The following is a 20,663-nucleotide window of genomic DNA, read 5'->3' on the forward strand; positions in this document are numbered from 1 at the left end:
TGACTCGTGCCGTGGTTGGCCTCGGTTAGCATTGTTTTGCCTGGAGATAGTTACTGAGACGTCACTAATTAGCTAATTACTGAGAGGTCACTAATCATACCCAACTAATTTGTGGCTACCAGACTTCTCCGAGACTAGAAAAGTTTAATAGTCCACTAACAATTATTTACTATCATAATATGTTTGTGGATTTCTAACATTTGTATAGCTTCAATGCCCAAACCTGTGACTTATTTTCTCTTTTAGTTTGTCAAGAAGTCGAGACAAAGTGACACGTGACCACAATTCACATCGGACGCATCCTTTTATTACCGGTTTCCATACCACAGCCTAGTATCCAATTCCGAAGTAACCTCACCAACAGGTGTGTTTGAGAAGGAAGTGTGATTACAGATGCGCGCATGACACCTGGATCGGGCAGACGACAGGCAAGAAGACATGAGTCGTCGATGTCATTTCTTTTTTATCACGTCGCCGAAGGCTATGCGCGACCCGGTTTCAAATCCGGCGACAGAAAACGCAACCTTTGGATGGCGAAAGACTCTTTTTTCATGGAGATAATTACATTGGAGATAATTACATTGGTATGTGCCTAAGGCAACGCTGGCTCTACAAGTTTTTTTGTGCATAAACAAAGATCACAACAAGGCTGCTATGGTATCAACAAATCAGCTGCTTCCATTGTTGGTCATCTGGATATATTTCTGGCTATTTTTCCCCGAAAAATGTCAATTCAATGTTTTTGCGTCATGTCCTATCTCATTTGTGATGTCACCCTTCCTTAAGAGTCGACACTTTTTCAAACGATTATTAGTCTTTCGCCATCCCATAATCGCATTTTGTGTCGCCTCATTTGAAACTGAGTTGGAAATTATAGCCTTCGGGGACGTAGGAAAAGACGAAGGGTTCCGAGGAGGCATGTCTTCTTGGAAAGCCTGCCGTCTGACCGATCCAGGTGTCATGCGCGCAACGGTAATCACACTCCCTTCTCAAACACGCAGGTTGGCGAGGTTACATCCGCAAACCGTCACACTAGACACCGCGATCTCTCGGCTGGTCTAGCGCCCAAAGTCCATAGACGCGCCCGTCATAAAACGGTAGGTTCAACTTCTTTTTAACAGTATTTGGTAGCACGATTACAGCATAGGTGGCGGCCCACTGGGTTTATGTTGAAATCACTTCCTGGTAAACTCGCTATTCTGCACCAAGCAAACGGTAACATGTACGTGAGTGTCGGTCTATAGACTGTTCTATCTCCTGGTAGAGTTGACGTATTTCATCCACGTAATTTGTGCTGCAAATGCTGTGACCAGCCAGACTCGTGTATCAAGTTGACTCATATGAGTTCGTCTCCCACGTCACGGCTGACTGCACGTGTGGTGTGGGAACCTCTTGTGCTGGCCGGAGAGATCATAATCCGAGGAACGGACCAAAATCGGACAAAGGTACGCTTTACTAGACATGGCCAAACTTACAGCAGCCGGGTGCATAGTGGCGCATAGTACAGTAGGCTGGTGGCATGGGAAGGTGGACCCAGATTCAGGTCGTTCCTCTGCATGTGCGAAATGGATGTGTTACGCCTCGAGGCGGTTCGCAGGTTGAAATGAAGTCTGTTACAACAACATTGTGAACAGCGTCTTAACTACCTCTTTTCCTTTCACACATCTACAGATGACTTCTGAGTTTCACGCCGCGTTGGCTTGGATCGTTCTGAGTTTCCCCAACACCATCTGTGTGCTGTGGAAAGCATCGTTCCTTCTGTACTGGTTAGCGGCCACGCTCAGAGGTCTGTGGGAAGACTGCGGCAGGACGTTTGGACTCGTCCTTACGCTGGTCGGCCTGAGCACGCTGACGGAAGTACCGATAGCGTACTTCACGTCCAACCGCGCCGCTGTAGTCACAGCGAAGGTTCTGAACCAGGGCTTGCTGTGCGTCTCGCTGTTCCTGGTCCACAACATGCGCGAGAAGCGAGGGACCCAAATGTCGCTCCGTCACCGCGTGTGCTACGCTCTGCTGGTGGAGAACTCTGCCGCCTTCAGCCTGAGCTGGAACTACGTCCAGACCGCGACGCTCGCCGGCGCGCTGCTCGGACAAGGCTCCGCCGGCGCGCTGCTCGGACAAGGCTCCGCCGGCGCGCTGCTCGGACAAGGCTCCGCCGGCGCGCTGATCGGACAAGGCTCCGCCGGCGCGCTGCTCGGACAAGGCTCCGGCGGCGCGCTGCCCGGACAAGGCTCCGCCGGCGCGCTGCTCGGACAAGGCTCCGCCGGCGCGCTGCTCGGACGAGGCTCCGGCGGCGCGCTGCTCGGACAAGGCTCCGGCGGCGCGCTGCTCGGACAAGGCTCCGCCGGCGCGCTGCCCGGACAAGGCTCCGCCGGCGGGCAGCTCGGACAAGGCTCCGCCGGAGCGCTGCTCGGACAAGGCTCCGGCGGCGCGCTGCTCGGACAAGGCTCCGGCGGCGCGCTGCTCGGACAAGGCTCCGCCGGCGCGCTGCTCGGACGAGGCTCCGCCGGCGGGCTGCTCGGACAAGGCTCCGCCGGCGGGCTGCTCGGACAAGGCTCCGCCGGCGGGCTGCTCGGACGAGGCTCCGCCGGCGGGCTGCTCGGACAAGGCTCCGCCGGCGCGCTGCTCGGACAAGGCTCCGCCGGCGCGCTGCCCGGACAAGGCTCCGCCGGCGCGCTGCCCGGACAAGGCTCCGCCGGCGCGCTGCTCGGACAAGGCTCCGCCGGCGCGCTGCTCGGACAAGGCTCCGCCGGCGCGCTGCTCGGACGAGGCTCCGCCGGCGCGCTGCTCGGACGAGGCTCCGGCGGCGCGCTGCTCGGACACGGCTCCGGCGGCGCGCTGCTCGGACACGGCTCCGGCGGCGCGCTGCTCGGACAAGGCTCCGCCGGCGCGCTGCTCGGACAAGGCTCCGGCGGCGCGCTGCTCGGACACGGCTCCGGCGGCGCGCTGCTCGGACACGGCTCCGGCGGCGTGCTGCTCGGACAAGGCTCCGCCGGCGCGCTGCTCGGACACGGCTCCGCCGGCGCGCTGCTCGGACACGGCTCCGGCGGCGCGCTGCTCGGACAAGGCTCCGGCGGCGCGCTGCTCGGACAAGGCTCCGGCGGCGCGCTGCTCGGACACGGCTCCGCCGGCGCGCTGCTCGGACAAGGCTCCGGCGGCGCGCTGCTCGGACACGGCTCCGCCGGCGCGCTGCTCGGACACGGCTCCGGCGGCGCGCTGCTCGGACAAGGCTCCGCCGGCGCGCTGCTCGGACACGGCTCCGCCGGCGCGCTGCTCGGACACGGCTCCGCCGGCGCGCTGCTCGGACACGGCTCCGGCGGCGCGCTGCTCGGACAAGGCTCCGGCGTCGAACCGACCCTGGACCTGGCTCCACTCTTCATCTGCGTCCTGCTCACCGCGTCCGCGGAGGTGGTCTTCCTGGACAAGTTCCGGTGGACAGTGGCGGCACACCTCCCCATCCAGTTCTGGGCTTACACCCTCTACCAACAGTCGGTCTTAGACGGCGCAACCGTGTGTGTCTTGGCCGTCTTAAATGTGCTGTTGTTGGTGTCCAAGAAATTTGCTCCAGAAAAGGGTGAATGTCTGGAAAAGAGCCAGGAAGAAGATGTGGACCAGCAGCCTTTGCAGCTAGAGGTCTAGATGAGTCCGCAACACGGAGTAAGATAATGTCATTGAGAAATCTCGAAGTAAGTACACATGTAATAAGTGTGATATCCATGTGAAAGTGGTTCATATCACTGCCATGGTTTCACTATTCTCATGGTATAAGGGTGTTTGCATATGACGTCAGAGCCTAAAACATCATGCCTGTGAAGGCGCATGTGCATTGCGAATATATGTCATAATTACGCGACTGTAACTACATAAAGAAATCCAAATTTGTCAGGTAGCTTCCAGGTTTGACCATCCAACATGGCGGACACGCCCGGCGTCACCGTCACGTGATTGGTAACGTCATAGACACATGACTGTAAACGTCATAGGCACGTGATTGTAAACGTCATAGGCAGGTGATTGTATACTTAAACGTCATAGGCAGGTGAGAGGAAGAACCGTTGGTGCCATGCTATAGTCTATCTACATTAGTGTCTAGATGAGGCACATTTTGTCGCAAATACTCTCAATACATCGTGGAAAGAAATGAGGTTTTTGAGACAGTCTCTGCTATCAATGCCTACGCTAGACGCCCGGCGTCGTGACCTATGCCCCAACTTTGCAAAGAGACTGATAGAGACCGAGACATTCAGGGACTGGTTCCCACCTACTCGGGGCGAAATTAGTTCAAGAGACACTCGAAACAAACACCTCCTGGCCACCACAAGAGCAAGGACAAAAAGATACCAGAACAGTCCGATACCCTTCATGACCACCCTACTAAACGGTGGTCATGAAGGGTATTGATTATGACTATGATTATGATTATGATTGCCAGTTAGTATATATATAATAATCATGTGTGCATTTTAGATTCCGACGTACCCGTTTTCAACCTACCTGTTTTAAGGTAGTGTTTCCTGTGATTTTAGAATGCATTTATTGTTGAATTAGGAACGATTATATTATATTTTGTAACCGATAGATCGCCTAACGCCACTAGTTTTTAAAAAGAATGTGAAAAATACGCAATTCAGCCTATGGCTGCGAGGTACTTCCCATTTCCGATCACAATGATCAAATAAACCATTCATTCAATTCTAGCTTTGTACATTCCATTGTATTCACACTTCCTTCTTATAATCCAAAATTTGACACTTTGTCACCTTCTGCCTCCCGAACAACAAAATAAGCACCGATTTAGATTAGTACAGGTTGGATTTTGTAATAAATAAAGGTTTCTCATTAGATTCAATGTTTTAACTTAGTATTTTGTTTATGCATTATTTAACGACTGTTTGAACCCACATTAGATGTTTAAGTTTATCACTTCATTGACAGTCAAAGAAACATAATCAAATGGCCGAGCATGGCGTTGGTGAGGTGTATATCTACTTGTGGTTCACTGAAACCTTACTTCGGAATTGACACATGTGCTAGGGAAACTGATAATAAAGTATGTGTCAGTGGTGAGTTGTGGTCACTTGTCGCTTTTTCTCGACTTCTTGACAAACTAAAAGCGAAAATTAGGTACAACTTTAGGCATTGAAGCTGTACAAATGATAGAAATCCACACAAAAAGGTAAATAATTGCTGGTGGAACAACACTTCTGGCCTTTAACATTAAGAGGTCTAGATCTGGTAGACACTAATTCGTTAAAGTATCCGAAACGTCTTGATAGACGCATAGGGGTGGCGCCCATCTCCGGGGCCGCACATTCGTGCAAGCTGGTAGTGATGTGTGTTTAACTTCCAAACTCTTTCCCGAGTGCTAAGAAGAGAATTCGACAGCGGTTTTTTTGTCCTTCAATGCATCCTCATTTAAGGTGAAGCATGATGCTTTTTCAAGAAGCTAGTGGTCGTGCAATGCGGCTTCGCTACGGCTCACGTTTTGGGCCAAGCACAGCGGGTCACCCCCTCTCTTCTCGATAAGTGTGTTGGGTTCTTTTACGTGCGGTATGTACCATTTTTAGAATCTTTAGTATGACCCGGTCGGGGATCGAACTCACGACCTACCGTGTGCAGGGCGAACACTCTATTATGTAGTCTATATATAGGCCATTGCACCGGTTACAAAACACTGATAAGTAGGGTATAATTAGTGACCTCACGGTAAACATCCTCAGGCAAAACAACGGTGTGTTGATCAACCATACGCAATGGGTAAATCGTGTTCACTCGGCCTTTGCTAGCCTCGAAACCATACCATCGGCGGCTCCTCGATATCTTTACGGCGCTGTGAGTGACCCTCGCCCGCCCAGAGAGCTTAGCCCGCTCGGTTTACGGCCTTGGATTGAATTACGTCGATATGGCAGCTAAGAAGACAATCTGACAGAAACGGGTCAATATAGCAGACTGGGCCCGGTAAAACACACCTAAGCCGCCCCATAGAGACTGGTGACCAGGCTAGGCCTTTGCTACCCCGGTTTCCCATCTATCGCGGTTTGGCCAGGCGAGACAAGACAAGGCTCTCTTCGGGGCAGAAGGGGCTTTCCGCCGCCGGGCAATTTTTGCCACCTGGTGGAAGTTTTAGGCGTTAGGAAATTACATTTCTAGCGTGTAAACCTACTACCGGGTGCCAAAGATTTTCCCGGCGGCAGAGAGTCCCTTCGGCCCCGAAGAGAGCCCGGCCAAACCACGGTAGTATAGTCTGGATGTTACGATAGTCCTTACTCCCCACTGGGTTCTTATTGCTGTAGTTCAAAAAGTGGTAAGTTTTATGTGTTTTGAGAACTTTGGGGTTCAAGATCAAGCAAGGGCCAGCCTGGCATCCAGTTGTCGTTTCGTTGGGTAAGACAAGGCAATGCTCTCTTCGGGGCAGAGTGGACTTTCCACCGCCGGTAAGCTTTGCCACCTGGTAGAAATTTTACACTCGTACCGCGTAAAATTATAGCCTCCGTTGCAGGCTCCGAGCCGGCTTTCTGGGGGGCTAAATAATACACTTTTTGCTGCCAACCCGTAACTATCAGCCAACCCTGTAACTATAGCCGGCTAGTTACAGGGTTGGCTAATAGTTACGGGTTGGCTGCAAAAAGTGTATCATTTTAGCCCCCAAAAAGCCGGTTCAGAGCCTGCAACGGAGGTTAGTAAAACTACTACCGGGTGCCAGAGAATACTCCGGCGGCAGAGTGGTCGGCGAGGAGGCCCAAACAGCCCCTGGCGGCGAGATTGAGTAACACAGGCTGGGGTGCGAGGGCAAGCATTGCTCTGTTTATAATTATACACCATTGGTTTGTCCTTTGTCAGCACAATTTTTTACGGACTGTAAGTTACCATTGGTAAACGTCCACAACTACGTCATCCAGACTCCAGCGACCCCTGGTGAGGGAGGTGGGAATTCCACGCAACGTCAACGCTTTTAGTCTAAACCGTAAAATGAAAGTCTTATTGTTTTGATGTTTCTTCGTCATATGCTGACTTCATTTTCTATACTAGCGACGTCTTTAACTGGTGTTTGACGCTGAGTCTTTATTCGGTAATGAAGTGTTATATTCGACGACTAAGCATTTTGGGGATGATGTTGATATTTCCGCGATGATGTTGACAAGCTCCTGTCCAAGGGCTTAAGACCAGAGTTGGTGCCGTGGGTGTGTAGTTTCATCTCCGGCAGGAGACAGCGTGTGCGCTACCACCAGTCCCTGTCCTCAGGGGACTCTCCTTGGTCCTATTCTGTTCTTGGTCCTCATCGACGATGCTGCAAGCGACACAACCCATCCTGTCTGGAAATATGTCGATGACATGAACTTGCTGGAGACAAGAACACTTCGCGAGCTTCCCACCCTACAGAATGCCCTTGATGACCTGCACCTGTGGACACAAATGAATTACATGCTGTTGAATGGTGGAAAATGTCTGACCATGCACGTGACTTTCGCCAGAAATCCACCTCAACCACCTCCTCTCCGAATCGACGATACTGAGCTGGCTGTCGTCCCGAGTCTTAAAGTGCTTGGTCTTACCATCCAGAGCGACCTCCACTGGGACAAACAGGTGAACAACATGGTAGTGAAATCGGGCAGAAAACTCTTCCTCCTCAAACGACTGAAGAAGTTCAACCTACCTCAATGTGACTTGGTAGCAATCTATATTGGCTACATCAGGCCAATATTGGAGTATGCCGTCCCCGTCTGGTCCTCCGGCCTGACCAAGCGCCAGTCTGACCAATTAGAACGGTTGCAGAAAATGGCGTGTCGTACCATCATGGGCAACAGCTACACCGGTTATCAACATGCACTTGAACACCTCGGACTTTCAACTCTCGCCACCAGACGTGAACACTTGTGTCTCAATTTCGCTAGATCCCTGATGGACTCTGAGTTTAGGGACTGGCTACCACCACACAGGGCCCAGATCACTGGCAGAGTGACAAGGAACAATCACAAACTGAACTGTCCGAAAGTAAAAACTAACCGTTACTTGAACTCCTGCATTCCATACATGACCCGCCTTATCAGTGACTTCTTTTTTTTTCCTGTAAATGTGTCAAACCTTGTATGTAACAAGATAAACTTATTTCAAATATGCCAGTTTTAAGGTCTTAAGAATACGCAAGATATTGGACAGTATTGCGCCATCTATTTTGATTGACTAATTGATTGATATGTTTGTAAATTGACTGACTGATTGATTGATATATTTGTAAATTGGTTTTAATTCAGTGGCAACACTGCGATTTCCAATAAAGTTATCTTGTATCTTGTATACATCGAGATGCAAACTGTTAATTTACTCATATCCATTCATATTTATATATAAGTTCATTAACTTGTAATCACTTCAAATTTACTGCTTGTATGCATTACATCTATTATACAACATGTTGATTTACTCATATCTATTCATATACCTTTATGTATAGGTTAATTCACTTGTATCCACTTGACTGTTTGTGTCGATAGATGTGGTAGACCTTACGGAAGTACTTTTGTTATGTCAATAAAGATTTCCTATTTCTATCATACTGAAAATGAACATTATGTTATGATAAAACAGAAGGCTGTCAGTCTGAATGTTGCCACACAATGACACTGGAACCATCTTATAGTTTATTTTTGTTAGGTCTATATAGATGAAAACAACGCTAACATATAATTGGATTTCACAAAAGAAATTTGAAATATTGCTGACAACAAGTGTCCGTTAGGTCACGTGACCAATGTGATTGGTCAGTCGAACCCGAGGAAGGTTACAGACGTCTAGACTTGTTTGTTGTGTTAGAACGAACTTTTGTAGTTAACTTCTTCAGAACTTGTTTTTGCAGACTTCCTCCGTGTTGAAGTTGATGAGAGTCGGTCGGTGCTTCAGAACTTGTTTTTGCAGACTTCCTCCGTGTTGAAGTTGATGAGAGTCGGTCGGTGCTTCAGAACTTGTTTTTGCAGACTTCCTCCGTGTTGAAGTTGATGAGAGTCGGGTCGGTGCTTCAGAACTTGTTTTTGCAGACTTCCTCCGTGTTGAAGTTGATGAGAGTCGGGTCGGTGCTTCAGAACTTGTTTTTGCAGACTTCCTCCGTGTTGAAGTTGATGAGAGTCGGTCGGTGCTTCAGAACTTGTTTTTGCAGACTTCCTCCGTGTTGAAGTTGATGAGAGTCGGGTCGGTGCATCAGAACTTGTTTTTGCAGACTTCCTCCGTTTGAAGTTGGTGAGAGTCGGGTCGGTGCTTCAGAACTTGTTTTTGCAGACTTCCTCCGTGTTGAAGTTGATGAGAGTCGGGTCGGTGCTTCAGAACTTGTTTTTGCAGACTTCCTCCGTGTTGAAGTTGATGAGAGTCGGTCGGTGCTTCAGAACTTGTTTTTGCAGACTTCCTCCGTGTTGAAGTTGATGAGAGTCGGGTCGGTGCTTCAGAACTTGTTTTTGCAGACTTCCTCCGTGTTGAAGTTGATGAGAGTCGGGTCGGTGCTTCAGAACTTGTTTTTGCAGACTTCCTCCGTGTTGAAGTTGATGAGAGTCGGTCGGTGCTTCAGAACTTGTTTTTGCAGACTTCCTCCGTGTTGAAGTTGATGAGAGTCGGGTCGGTGCTTCAGAACTTGTTTTTGCAGACTTCCTCCGTGTTGAAGTTGGTGAGAGTCGGGTCGGTGCATCAGAACTTGTTTTTGCAGACTTCCTCCGTGTTGAAGTTGATGAGAGTCGGTCGGTGCTTCAGAACTTGTTTTTGCAGACTTCCTCCGTGTTGAAGTTGATGAGAGTCGGTCGGTGCTTCAGAACTTGTTTTTGCAGACTTCCTCCGTGTTGAAGTTGGTGAGAGTCGGGTCGGTGCTTCAGAACTTGTTTCTGCAGACTTCCTCCGTGTTGAAGTTGATGAGAGTCGGGTCGGTGCTTCAGAACTTGTTTTTGCAGACTTCCTCCGTGTTGAAGTTGATGAGAGTCGGGTCGGTGCATCAGAACTTGTTTTTGCAGACTTCCTCCGTGTTGAAGTTGATGAGAGTCGGTCGGTGCTTCAGAACTTGTTTTTGCAGACTTCCTCCGTGTTGAAGTTGATGAGAGTCGGGTCGGTGCTTCAGAACTTGTTTTTGCAGACTTCCTCCGTGTTGAAGTTGATGAGAGTCGGGTCGGTGCATCAGAACTTGTTTTTGCAGACTTCCTCCGTGTTGAAGTTGATGAGAGTCGGGTCGGTGCTTCAGAACTTGTTTTTGCAGACTTCCTGCGTGTTGAAGTTGATGAGAGTCGGGTCGGTGCATCAGAACTTGTTTTTGCAGACTTCCTCCGTGTTGAAGTTGATGAGAGTCGGGTCGGTGCTTCAGAACTTGTTTTTGCAGACTTCCTCCGTGTTGAAGTTGATGAGAGTCGGGTCGATGCTTCAGAACTTGTTTTTGCAGACTTCCTCCGTGTTGAAGTTGATGAGAGTCGGGTCGGTGCTTCAGAACTTGTTTTTGCAGACTTCCTCCGTGTTGAAGTTGATGAGAGTCGGGTCGGTGCTTCAGAACTTGTTTTTGCAGACTTCCTCCGTGTTGAAGTTGATGAGAGTCGGGTCGGTGCTTCAGAACTTGTTTTTGCAGACTTCCTCCGTGTTGAAGTTGATGAGAGTCGGGTCGGTGCTTCAGAACTTGTTTTTGCAGACTTCCTCCGTGTTGAAGTTGATGAGAGTCGGGTCGGTGCTTCAGAACTTGTTTTTGCAGACTTCCTGCGTGTTGAAGTTGATGAGAGTCGGGTCGGTGCATCAGAACTTGTTTTTGCAGACTTCCTCCGTGTTGAAGTTGATGAGAGTCGGGTCGGTGCTTCAGAACTTATTTTTGCAGACTTCCTCCGTGTTGAAGTTGATGAGAGTCGGGTCGATGCTTCAGAACTTGTTTTTGCAGACTTCCTCCGTGTTGAAGTTGATGAGAGTCGGGTCGGTGCTTCAGAACTTGTTTTTGCAGACTTCCTCCGTGTTGAAGTTGATGAGAGTCGGGTCGGTGCTTCAGAACTTGTTTTTGCAGACTTCCTCCGTGTTGAAGTTGATGAGAGTCGGGTCGGTGCATCAGAACTTGTTTTTGCAGACTTCCTCCGTGTTGAAGTTGATGAGAGTCGGGTCGGTGCTTCAGAACTTGTTTTTGCAGACTTCCTCCGTGTTGAAGTTGATCAGAGTCGGGTCGGTGCTTCAGAACTTGTTTTTGCAGACTTCCTGCATGTTGAAGTTGATGAGAGTCGGGTCGGTGCTTCAGAACTTGTATTTGCAGACTTCCTCCGTGTTGAAGTTGATGAGAGTCGGGTCGGTGCTTCAGAACTTGTTTTTGCAGACTTCCTCCGTGTTGAAGTTGATGAGAGTCGGATCGGTGCATCAGAACTTGTTTTTGCAGACTTCCTCCGTGTTGAAGTTGATGAGAGTCGGGTCGGTGCTTCAGAACTTGTTTTTGCAGACTTCCTCCGTGTTGAAGTTGATGAGAGTCGGATCGGTGCATCAGAACTTGTTTTTGCAGACTTCCTCCGTGTTGAAGTTGATGAGAGTCGGGTCGGTGCTTCAGAACTTGTTTTTGCAGACTTCCTCCGTGTTGAAGTTGATGAGAGTCGGGTCGGTGCTTCAGAACTTGTTTTTGCAGACTTCCTGCGTGTTGAAGTTGATGAGAGTCGGGTCGGTGCTTCAGAACTTGTTTTTGCAGACTTCCTCCGTGTTGAAGTTGATGAGAGTCGGGTCGGTGCTTCAGAACTTGTTTTTGCAGACTTCCTCCGTGTTGAAGTTGATGAGAGTCGGATCGGTGCATCAGAACTTGTTTTTGCAGACTTCCTCCGTGTTGAAGTTGATGAGAGTCGGGTCGGTGCTTCAGAACTTGTTTTTGCAGACTTCCTCCGTGTTGAAGTCGATGAGAGTCGGGTCGGTGCTTCAGAACTTGTTTTTGCAGACTTCCTGCGTGTTGAAGTTGATGAGAGTCGGGTCGGTGCTTCAGAACTTGTTTTTGCAGACTTCCTCCGTGTTGAAGTTGATGAGAGTCGGGTCGGTGCTTCAGAACTTGTTTTTGCAGACTTCCTCCGTGTTGAAGTTGATGAGAGTCGGGTCGGTGCTTCAGAACTTGTTTTTGCAGACTTCCTCCGTGTTGAAGTTGATGAGAGTCGGATCGGTGCATCAGAACTTGTTTTTGCAGACTTCCTCCGTGTTGAAGTTGATGAGAGTCGGGTCGGTGCTTCAGAACTTGTTTTTGCAGACTTCCTCCGTGTTGAAGTCGATGAGAGTCGGGTCGGTGCTTCAGAACTTGTTTTTGCAGACTTCCTGCGTGTTGAAGTTGATGAGAGTCGGGTCGGTGCTTCAGAACTTGTTTTTGCAGACTTCCTCCGTGTTGAAGTTGATGAGAGTCGGGTCGGTGCTTCAGAACTTGTTTTTGCAGACTTCCTCCGTGTTGAAGTTGATCAGAGTCGGGTCGGTGCTTCAGAACTTGTTTTTGCAGACTTCCTCCGTGTTGAAGTCGATGAGAGTCGGGTCGGTGCTTCAGAACTTGTTTTTGCAGACTTCCTCCGTGTTGAAGTTGATGAGAGTCGGGTCGGTGCTTCAGAACTTGTTTTTGCAGACTTCCTCCGTGTTGAAGTTGATGAGAGTCGGGTCGGTGCCGTAGTACGCGTGCTTGCTCATGTCGGCTGTGTAGCGGCTGGCGGGCGGCTGGCGGCCCAGCGCCTCGGCCATGGCGCGGGTGAAGTGCGAGGCGTTCCCGCAGCACAGCCCGATGTAGCGGACCCCGATGTCGTGCGCCCGGCGGCTGAAGGCGGCGATCTGCGACCGGCTGCACAGCCACGGGTCCAGGTCCAGAGGAAAGGCGACCTTACCTGCAATGGACGTATGAAAGATATTAGTTCAAAACGGACAAGAGTCTGCCAGCATGAAAATCCATCTATGTTAGTTGTAAACATGAAATAAACTGCGTTCCAAACGCATAACACACAAAAAATATTCTCGCAGACTTCATCAGATCCGAATGACCAAATTCTAAGCGCACGTGATCTTAGAGACACGTGACGATAGCAATCTTTCGAAAGCGATGGGTCATTCGAGTCGGATGAAGGTCACAGTACGGTGAAGGGAATTTTGGATCACAAAGCATAAGCCGGAAAAGTTACCCTTGTCGTCCACGTCCTTCAGCGTCATGAAGTTGGGATTCTCGTCAGCCGTGCGGTACGGGACGGGCACGAAGGCGAGGGGCGTCTGTAGGGAACGAGAAAAGAGTGACAATGGAACAAGAGCGAAGTGACGCGTTAACAAGGGAACGAGAGCGAAATGGCGCGTGGACTCAAAATATCACAATCGAAGCGGACAGGGGTTCAACTAGGTTCTAAGTTCATCGAATTTCTCTTAACTTAACGAGAAAAATGCGAGCTTTTCTTTGTTCAGAATATATCTATCGGGTCAACCATCATGCTAAACTGGTTGCTAGGCTTCAGGGCTGGCTAGAGTCGTTGGGGTCGCAGAGATAGCCGGGGGAACTGGCCAGTAGGCCCTGTGAAGTCTGGGAACCAGGCTAGTCACCTTGATGCCATTCTTGACCGCCTCCTCGAGGACAGGCAGGGTGGTGGCGGGGCCGCGGCCGCAGTTCAGCCCGACCACGTCCGCGCCGGCCTCCGCCACGCGCCGCAGCGCCTCCTGGATCAGCACGCCGTCTATCAGGTCGGACCCACGCTTCAGGTTGAAACTGACCACCACGGGCACACCTGGGGAGGGGGGGGGGCACTGTTTCATTTGTGTATTCATTCAGTATCCATCCATATATTTATGGCTCTGTGTGGTCTATAACCTGAATATACACAATCAAAAGGTCTCAGGCCTAGTTTTTCTGGCCAGTATAGGCATTGGGTCCTCTCCGTGCTTCAGTTTGGAGCTGGAGGACTTTAACTTTAACTAGTTAACCGTCGACGTCAGAACAGCAGTACAAGCATTCTTGGGAAGAAGCAGCATCAGTGTTATACAAATAAAGACTACAAGCCACACGAGCTTCGGTTTTTAATGTTCACCACCGACTATTTTTCGCACATGGACGGAATGCTCTCACCTTTGGCGTATTTCCTGACGCACTCCAGAGCCAGCTTAGCCTCTGCGTAGGCAAAGAAGGTCTCGGCGACGATAAAGTCACAGCCGCCCTCCTCCATAATCCACTCCAACTGCTCCTGTGGGGTAGAAAAAACGACACATCGAAAAAGCAGGTCACACATCTCATACCTGCGCTTTAAAGTTCCTTGTATGTCTTGTTTAATTGTTTCCTTCACTCTCCAGGGAACGTGGCTAGCATATGCAGGTTCTACCTTAAACCTGTCGTAGTCCGGGAAGTTTGTAACGCCCCCCGGCAGGTTTGAAAATGCTGTTCGAATACTTGAGAGGTTCTACTGTGACTTAAACCTGTCGCAGCCCGGGAAGTTTGTAATGCCCCCCGTCAGTCAGTTTCAAAATGTTGTTCGACTTCCTGACAAAGAAGCGTTCTACTGTACCTTAAACATGGCGTGCGCCCGGGAAGTTTGTAACGCCCCCCGTCAGGTTTACAAATGATGTTCGAATACCTGAGAGGTTCTCCTGTGCCTTAAACCTGTCGTAGCCCGGGAAGTTTGTAATGCCCCCCGTCAGTCAGTTTCAAAATGTTGTTCAACTACCTGACAAAGAAGCGTTCCACTGTACCTTAAACATGGCGTGCGCCCGGGAAGTTTGTAACGCCCCCCGTCAGTTTTGAGTACCAGAGAGGTTCTACTATACCTTGAACATGGCGTGAGCCCGTTCCTCCCAGCTGGGGTCGGTCTGGTCGTAGATGTTTGTGTTGCAGATGTTTCCCGCCATGAGCGTGCCGGTGTCGTCTGCCACCTTCCTGGCCAGGCGCAGCGCCGTCCGGTTGATCCGCTCCAGGTCGGCCTCCCGCCCGATGATGCGCATCTTCTCCCGGTGAGCGTAGTACTGCAGCAGCGTCACAAACACAATCATCACAAACACACTAACGATGAATGGGGGCCTTTCCATAGCAACGACATCTTGCGGTGCGCGTAGTACTGCAGCACCGTCACAAACACAATTGTCACAAACACACTAACGATGAATGGGGGCCTTTTCTTGGCAACGACACCTCGCGGTGCGCGTAGTACTGCAGCAGCATCACAAATAAAATCATCACAAACACATTAACGATTTATGGAGGCATTTTCATGGCAACGACCACTTGCGGTGCGCGTAGTACTGCAGCATCGTTACGAACACATTAACGATGAGTGGGACCCTTTTCATGGCCCCAACAATAACCGAGCTTGTCCTTCGTTTTGCTCACATCTACCCTCATGCAAACTATGATACAGATCCATCCACAGCTTCCTGGGTTTTCGAGGCAAAACAAGATCAATTCTGTAGGGATGCATTCGAGTAATTTTCTGAATATTTTCAGATCTATCGTAGTACTGTAAATAACGCCTTCGCCCCTGAGACGTCGCAAAAACTATGTTTATGTATCACTGACATAGCCCTCTTCTTTTAGAAGCCATATGACCGGATCTCTTCGCATGCTGGGAAAAACGGAGAACTCTAGGTAATGCAGAGGGCAAACCAGTCATTGCCATGACAACAAAAGCCGGACATAGTACGCATGCGTCCCACACGCGTTGCCATGGCAACCTTTTGCTCGTAGCTTGCATTGCCCATAATCCTTTTATCCGTAATAAGAACCTTCCAACTTACCGTGAATGCCAGCACCACATCGCTACCGGCGTGCACAAACTCCCTATGCAGACCCTCCACCAGTTCCGGGTGCTCGATGACGACTTCCGGTACGAACCCGCCGGCCTTGAGGTAGCCGCGTCGCTCGAACTCGAACAGATATCCCTCCGCGCAGATCACCGTCTCGCCGGCCTGCAGACGCGCAAGCAACCCTGGGAAATAAAGCACACAGGTGTCATCTCCAAGCAGATGTTGGGGTGGTAAATCGTCATATTTCCCGGCTGCCTGTGACGCTTGTTGTTTTCCATAACGTGTTATAGCGCGCTGTAGCCACTTAAAGTTTTCTGCATCTTACACGGAACAATTTCGACTTTACGTCTCAGAGAAAAAGCACAGAGCCCTTGAAATGTCACTATCCAAATATCTGCTTGTAGATTGCCCGTAGTCTTAACGCAGTCTAAGTAACGTAACGTAACACAAACTGAATCAAGCAACTGAATAACTTCTTTAAATAGTCAATAGCATATAGCACCCACTATCATTCATCATTCATGACTGAGAGCTACTTGTGGCAAAAGTCAAACCTCGACGCTGAAAGACCTGTTTTAACTGGTTTGAACCGGTGTATACGGGACGTTTTGAACCCTGACCTAACAACAACACGTACGTCATGGCGGTATTGTTCTTGTCATCTTGCAAACTTTAGCGTTGTGGGCAGCTTCACTTGTGAGGGGCTGTGGTAGAATAGTGGGGACATGTTGGCCCTAGAGCCGAGGAGTAGGCCTGTGTGGACCCTGGAAACAGTCAACAGCATACCAGCTCCATTTGTATCCGCAATATTTGGCAGAAGCTCCATGTTGTCGGATAGAGCGCTGGGACCTTAAGTAAGACCCTGCTGTGTCCTCCTTATGCTAAAATCCTTTCCTAAAGTTACTGCTTCCCACGTGTAGGGGAGAGACCGGTTAACGGACATGCGCACAAAGCCCAGTTTGTATGTCCACGTTATTTTTGTTGAATTCTTTCCTGGTGAAATCTTTGGTCAATTTTGGTCAGTTTTCAGGCAGGGAAACCAGACATGTGTTTTCAGACACACTTTTCAAATCCAGAAAGAAAGTTTGACCTTTGACATTTGTTGTGTTATAGAATTACATCTTTTGGGAATTAAGGGGTTTTTCCCTACTAGACCAGTGTCAGTATTTTATTACGTTCAAACAGCTCTAGTGCGTTAAAATGCTAGAGTCGAATCCCGGCTTTTTCCAAAAACGGCAACAGGACATGTTTAGCTTTTAGTTTTTGGACATTGAAATACTGTTAAGTGTACTTTGAAGCCTGTTTTTGTTCCTTGTTTTGTACATAATCTTATGGACGTCTGTTCAGCTACTCCCTCCCCTGTAGACGAATACGCCTGACTCCCCCCACCCGCTGCTTGAATGGAATAACCCGTCTGCCACCCTTTATCTATAGGCGTGTTGACAAGTGGCATTGTACCTGGCGCGCTGCCAAACAAGCAATAGGAAACCCATACCTAAACGCGGTTGCGGACATGTTAGTGTACCACTACAGGGTGAATGAACTTTGGAAAAACAACTATGATAGCTGCCTTGCCGCTCTGCTCAAGTCTTTACGATTAGAAGAGCAAAGTTTTACTTTTAGTCCCGCGTGAAACGTGTTTGGAGAGATGTGAACGGACATGTGACGTTTACAGGGTAGCGTTACTGCAGGGCGAATGAACTTGGGGAGAACAACTAGCTGCCATTGTACGTGCTCATAGGTCTATGATTAGAAACTGCGGTAATTGATGTTTTAGTCGCACGCAAAGTGTCTTCGAAAAAGGCGAACGTTTTCTTGTGAAAGAAATCCCTCCTGAGTGTAGACCAGGTTCATAGCGAGTTAAACCGCCTTGATAGAACTTGTTTTTTCGCCGTATTACATAGTAACGCCTGAAGCAATGTAGTCCACTACAGTACTGTTACGGGACAAAACAAACATATAACATCCTTGTTCTGACTGTCGCGGATGTAACGATATCTAACTCACCCTTCGGCTTGGCGTTAGACATGGTTGAAGCACAGTTTGTGTGGCTACCAGGCGGCTTGAAACTACTTGTGGCAGTACATGTATACAGGACTGGACTCGGTGTGGAAAAACCGGATAAAACCGCCTTGGACTGGTGTATGAGGGGCGTTTTGACCCCTAAACAACTTCACTCGTGTTCTAACCGGTCTACCTTGAACCCTGAACCTACAACACTACTGTAAGTGATATGTTACTCTGGTGGTAAGGTTATCGCACATGCTATCTTACAGGGTAGAAGTCGATCGCTACATGTTTTTTACGGTACCGCTGAGCGAAGAAAGCTTGGCCCATGGGCACTTCCCCTCAGCCAATGAGAGTTGTTCCTTTAGACACGTGGTTATATCCACTTCTTTCCCGAAAACCCTTTGCTACCGCAGCAACTACGACTCAATGGGTACAAAAGTAGGACAAGGTCGCTACAAGGACAAATCGACCTTTATTTATTCATTTATTGGTCCAGCATGTAACGTTACATGCCAGGGTTGCCCAACTAGCAGGAGACTATTACTAGGGGCGAACCCATGAGCGGTCATAGGACTGTAGGTTTTGAACCACTCACACCGGGAAGGACCCCTACTCTTTTCGATAAGTGCGGTGGGTTCTTTAACGTGCTCGAGGTGTGGCTCTCCTCAAACGGGACCTCCATTTAGCGTCCTATCCGCGGGACAGATCGACCTTTATCCAGTGTAACGGTGTTTGTGGTTCGAGAGTAGACAGAACTAAGGACATGTTGATTTGATTATATGGATGAGATCCCCTGGGAACCCTAAAACTGATGCGAGCGTGCGAATAAAACAATGTTGGCAACAAAAAGTTAGCTTCAGTATTAAATCTACGTAGTCAGGAAGGTTGAACAAATTAAATTGTAAACAACTAGTAAGCACACGGAGTATGGTATACCGAATGATACTAGTATATTCTTCATTTTTGTTCTTTCACATCTTCTTCTTTGACGTTAGAATTAACTTTGGCAATCTGCGACATTTGTATCCGTTTTCAGAAAGTTTTTTTTTTTTCAACTTACCCTGCGGACGGCTAGAGAGTAGAAAGGCCACAGATTAATCAAGACCATAGCACGTCCAGGCCAAAGGATACAAAACGGAAGTTCTACTGCAGTACCAAGGTCACATACCAGGGAGCCCAAAATCGACCTTGAATTTCGGCTTCACAACACCCGCCCACATACCAAATATCATTGTAATCCATCAAGAGGCTCTTCAGTTATGCTGACTAGAGTGGTCCGGAAACACACACAGACAAAGAAACAGACACACCCAAAACAATAGCTCCATTTTTTCATGGAGATAACCAGCACCAATGGGTACAAATATAGGATAAGGCGGCTGTGGGGACAGGCGACCTTGATCCGGTGTAACGGTACGGCACGCGTTCGTGGTTCGAGAATAGGGCTGCATGCCCGCATGACAACGCCACTTTGTCCTGTATGCACAAGAGCAATCTACCACTCCAAGTTGGTGACTACCATCTTCAGATCAAAATGAGAAGTTCCACTGCAGTAACATAACAAGTCACTAGGGGGCTCAAAATGTAATCATTTCGAGGTCTCATCAAGATCTACAACATTCCAAATATCAAGACAATCTACGCCTTCTCGAGTTATCGTGTTGAACGACAGGCAGACAGACAGACAGGCAGGCATACAAACACACACACACACACACACACACACACACACTACACACACACACACACACACACACGCACACACACACACACACACACACATACCCCCCCACACACACACACAGAGCGAGAGAGAGACAAACACACACACACAGATATACAGACACGCCCTCGCACTCACAGACACACGCACACACACACAAGCGTTCCTGTTGAAAACAAAACCTCGTTTGGTGGCCAAGTATCATTTCTTTCTAAAGTTCAAGTTTAGGGCCTTTCAACACCATATGACGTATCAGGTGACGCCAATCTCTGTTCCTGTAGCCCTTGGGCCACACATCACGAACATTATATTATGTAGAATAAGGGAAAACACTGCGAACATGCATGACGTGATCATCAGAACACAGAAGGGCTTTGGAATGAGAGTCTTTAATTATCGTCGATCGAGATTAAAATACAACATGTCAAGCTGTCATACAGCTGGGTTTTTAGGCTGTTACATTTTACGACAGACGGTCAATCAAAAACAATCCGAACTTGTTTTTGCAGACTTCCTCCGTGTTGAAGTTGATGAGAGTCGGGTCGGTGCATCAGAACTTGTTTTTGCAGACTTCCTCCGTGTTGAGGTTGATGAGAGTCGGGTCGGTGCTTCAGAACTTGTTTTTGCAGACTTCCTCCGTGTTGAAGTTGGTGAGAGTCGGGTCGGTGCTTCAGAACTTGTTTTTGCAGACTTCCTCCGTGTTGAGGTTGATGAGAGTCGGGTCGGTGCTTCAGAACTTGTTTTTGCAGACTTCCTCCGTGTTGAAGTTGATGAGAGTCGGGTCGGTGCTTCAGAACTTGTTTTTGCAGACTTCCTCCGTGTTGAAGTTGGTGAGAGTCGGGTCGGTGCTTCAGAACTTGTTTTTGCAGACTTCCTCCGTGTTGAAGTTTGTGAGAGTCGGGTCGGTGCTTCAGAACTTGTTTTTGCAGACTTCCTCCGTGTTGAGGTTGATGAGAGTCGGGTCGGTGCTTCAGAACTTGTTTTTGCAGACTTCCTCCGTGTTGAAGTTGATGAGAGTCGGGTCGGTGCTTCAGAACTTGTTTTTGCAGACTTCCTCCGTGTTGAAGTTGATGAGAGTCGGGTCGGTGCTTCAGAACTTGTTTTTGCAGACTTCCTGCGTGTTGAAGTTGATGAGAGTCGGGTCGGTGCTTCAGAACTTGTTTTTGCAGACTTCCTCCGTGTTGAAGTTGATGAGAGTCGGGTCGGTGCTTCAGAACTTGTTTTTGCAGAC

General features: G+C 49.0%; 1 protein-coding gene across 2 annotated transcripts; it reads right to left on the reverse strand.

The window, feature by feature from the left end:
* Positions 1-8,605: 8,605 nt before the first annotated feature.
* Positions 8,606-17,827, reverse strand: LOC136436072 (betaine--homocysteine S-methyltransferase 1-like). Of its 2 annotated transcripts, XM_066429781.1 has the most exons (8): positions 17,707-17,827; positions 15,691-15,881; positions 15,089-15,106; positions 14,728-14,904; positions 14,036-14,150; positions 13,516-13,697; positions 13,110-13,194; positions 8,606-12,818 (listed from the first exon to the last, which is right to left on the reverse strand). In XM_066429781.1, the coding sequence occupies exons 1-8, from the start codon at positions 17,726-17,728 to the stop codon at positions 12,547-12,549; spliced, it is 1,062 nt and encodes a 353-aa protein (XP_066285878.1). In that variant the 5' UTR covers positions 17,729-17,827; the 3' UTR covers positions 8,606-12,546. The 2 variants fall into 2 exon arrangements, with proteins under 2 accessions (XP_066285878.1, XP_066285879.1); XM_066429782.1 differs by lacking the exon at positions 15,089-15,106 and having other exon boundaries at positions 14,728-14,922.
* Positions 17,828-20,663: the final 2,836 nt, after the last annotated feature.

This window comes from Branchiostoma lanceolatum, chromosome 6 (assembly GCF_035083965.1).
Source record: "Branchiostoma lanceolatum isolate klBraLanc5 chromosome 6, klBraLanc5.hap2, whole genome shotgun sequence".
Classification (NCBI taxonomy): Eukaryota; Metazoa; Chordata; class Leptocardii; order Amphioxiformes; family Branchiostomatidae; genus Branchiostoma; species Branchiostoma lanceolatum.

Coding starts and splice junctions, on each gene's coding strand:
- LOC136436072 (XM_066429782.1), bottom strand. CDS start 17,728: ATGTCTAACGCCAAGCCGAAGG. Junction 13,698..14,035: donor CGTCAGGAAATACGCCAAAG/GTGAGAGCATTC, acceptor CCCCCTCCCCAG/GTGTGCCCGTGGTGGTCAGT. Junction 13,195..13,515: donor CGGTCAAGAATGGCATCAAG/GTGACTAGCCTG, acceptor CGTTCCCTACAG/ACGCCCCTCGCCTTCGTGCC.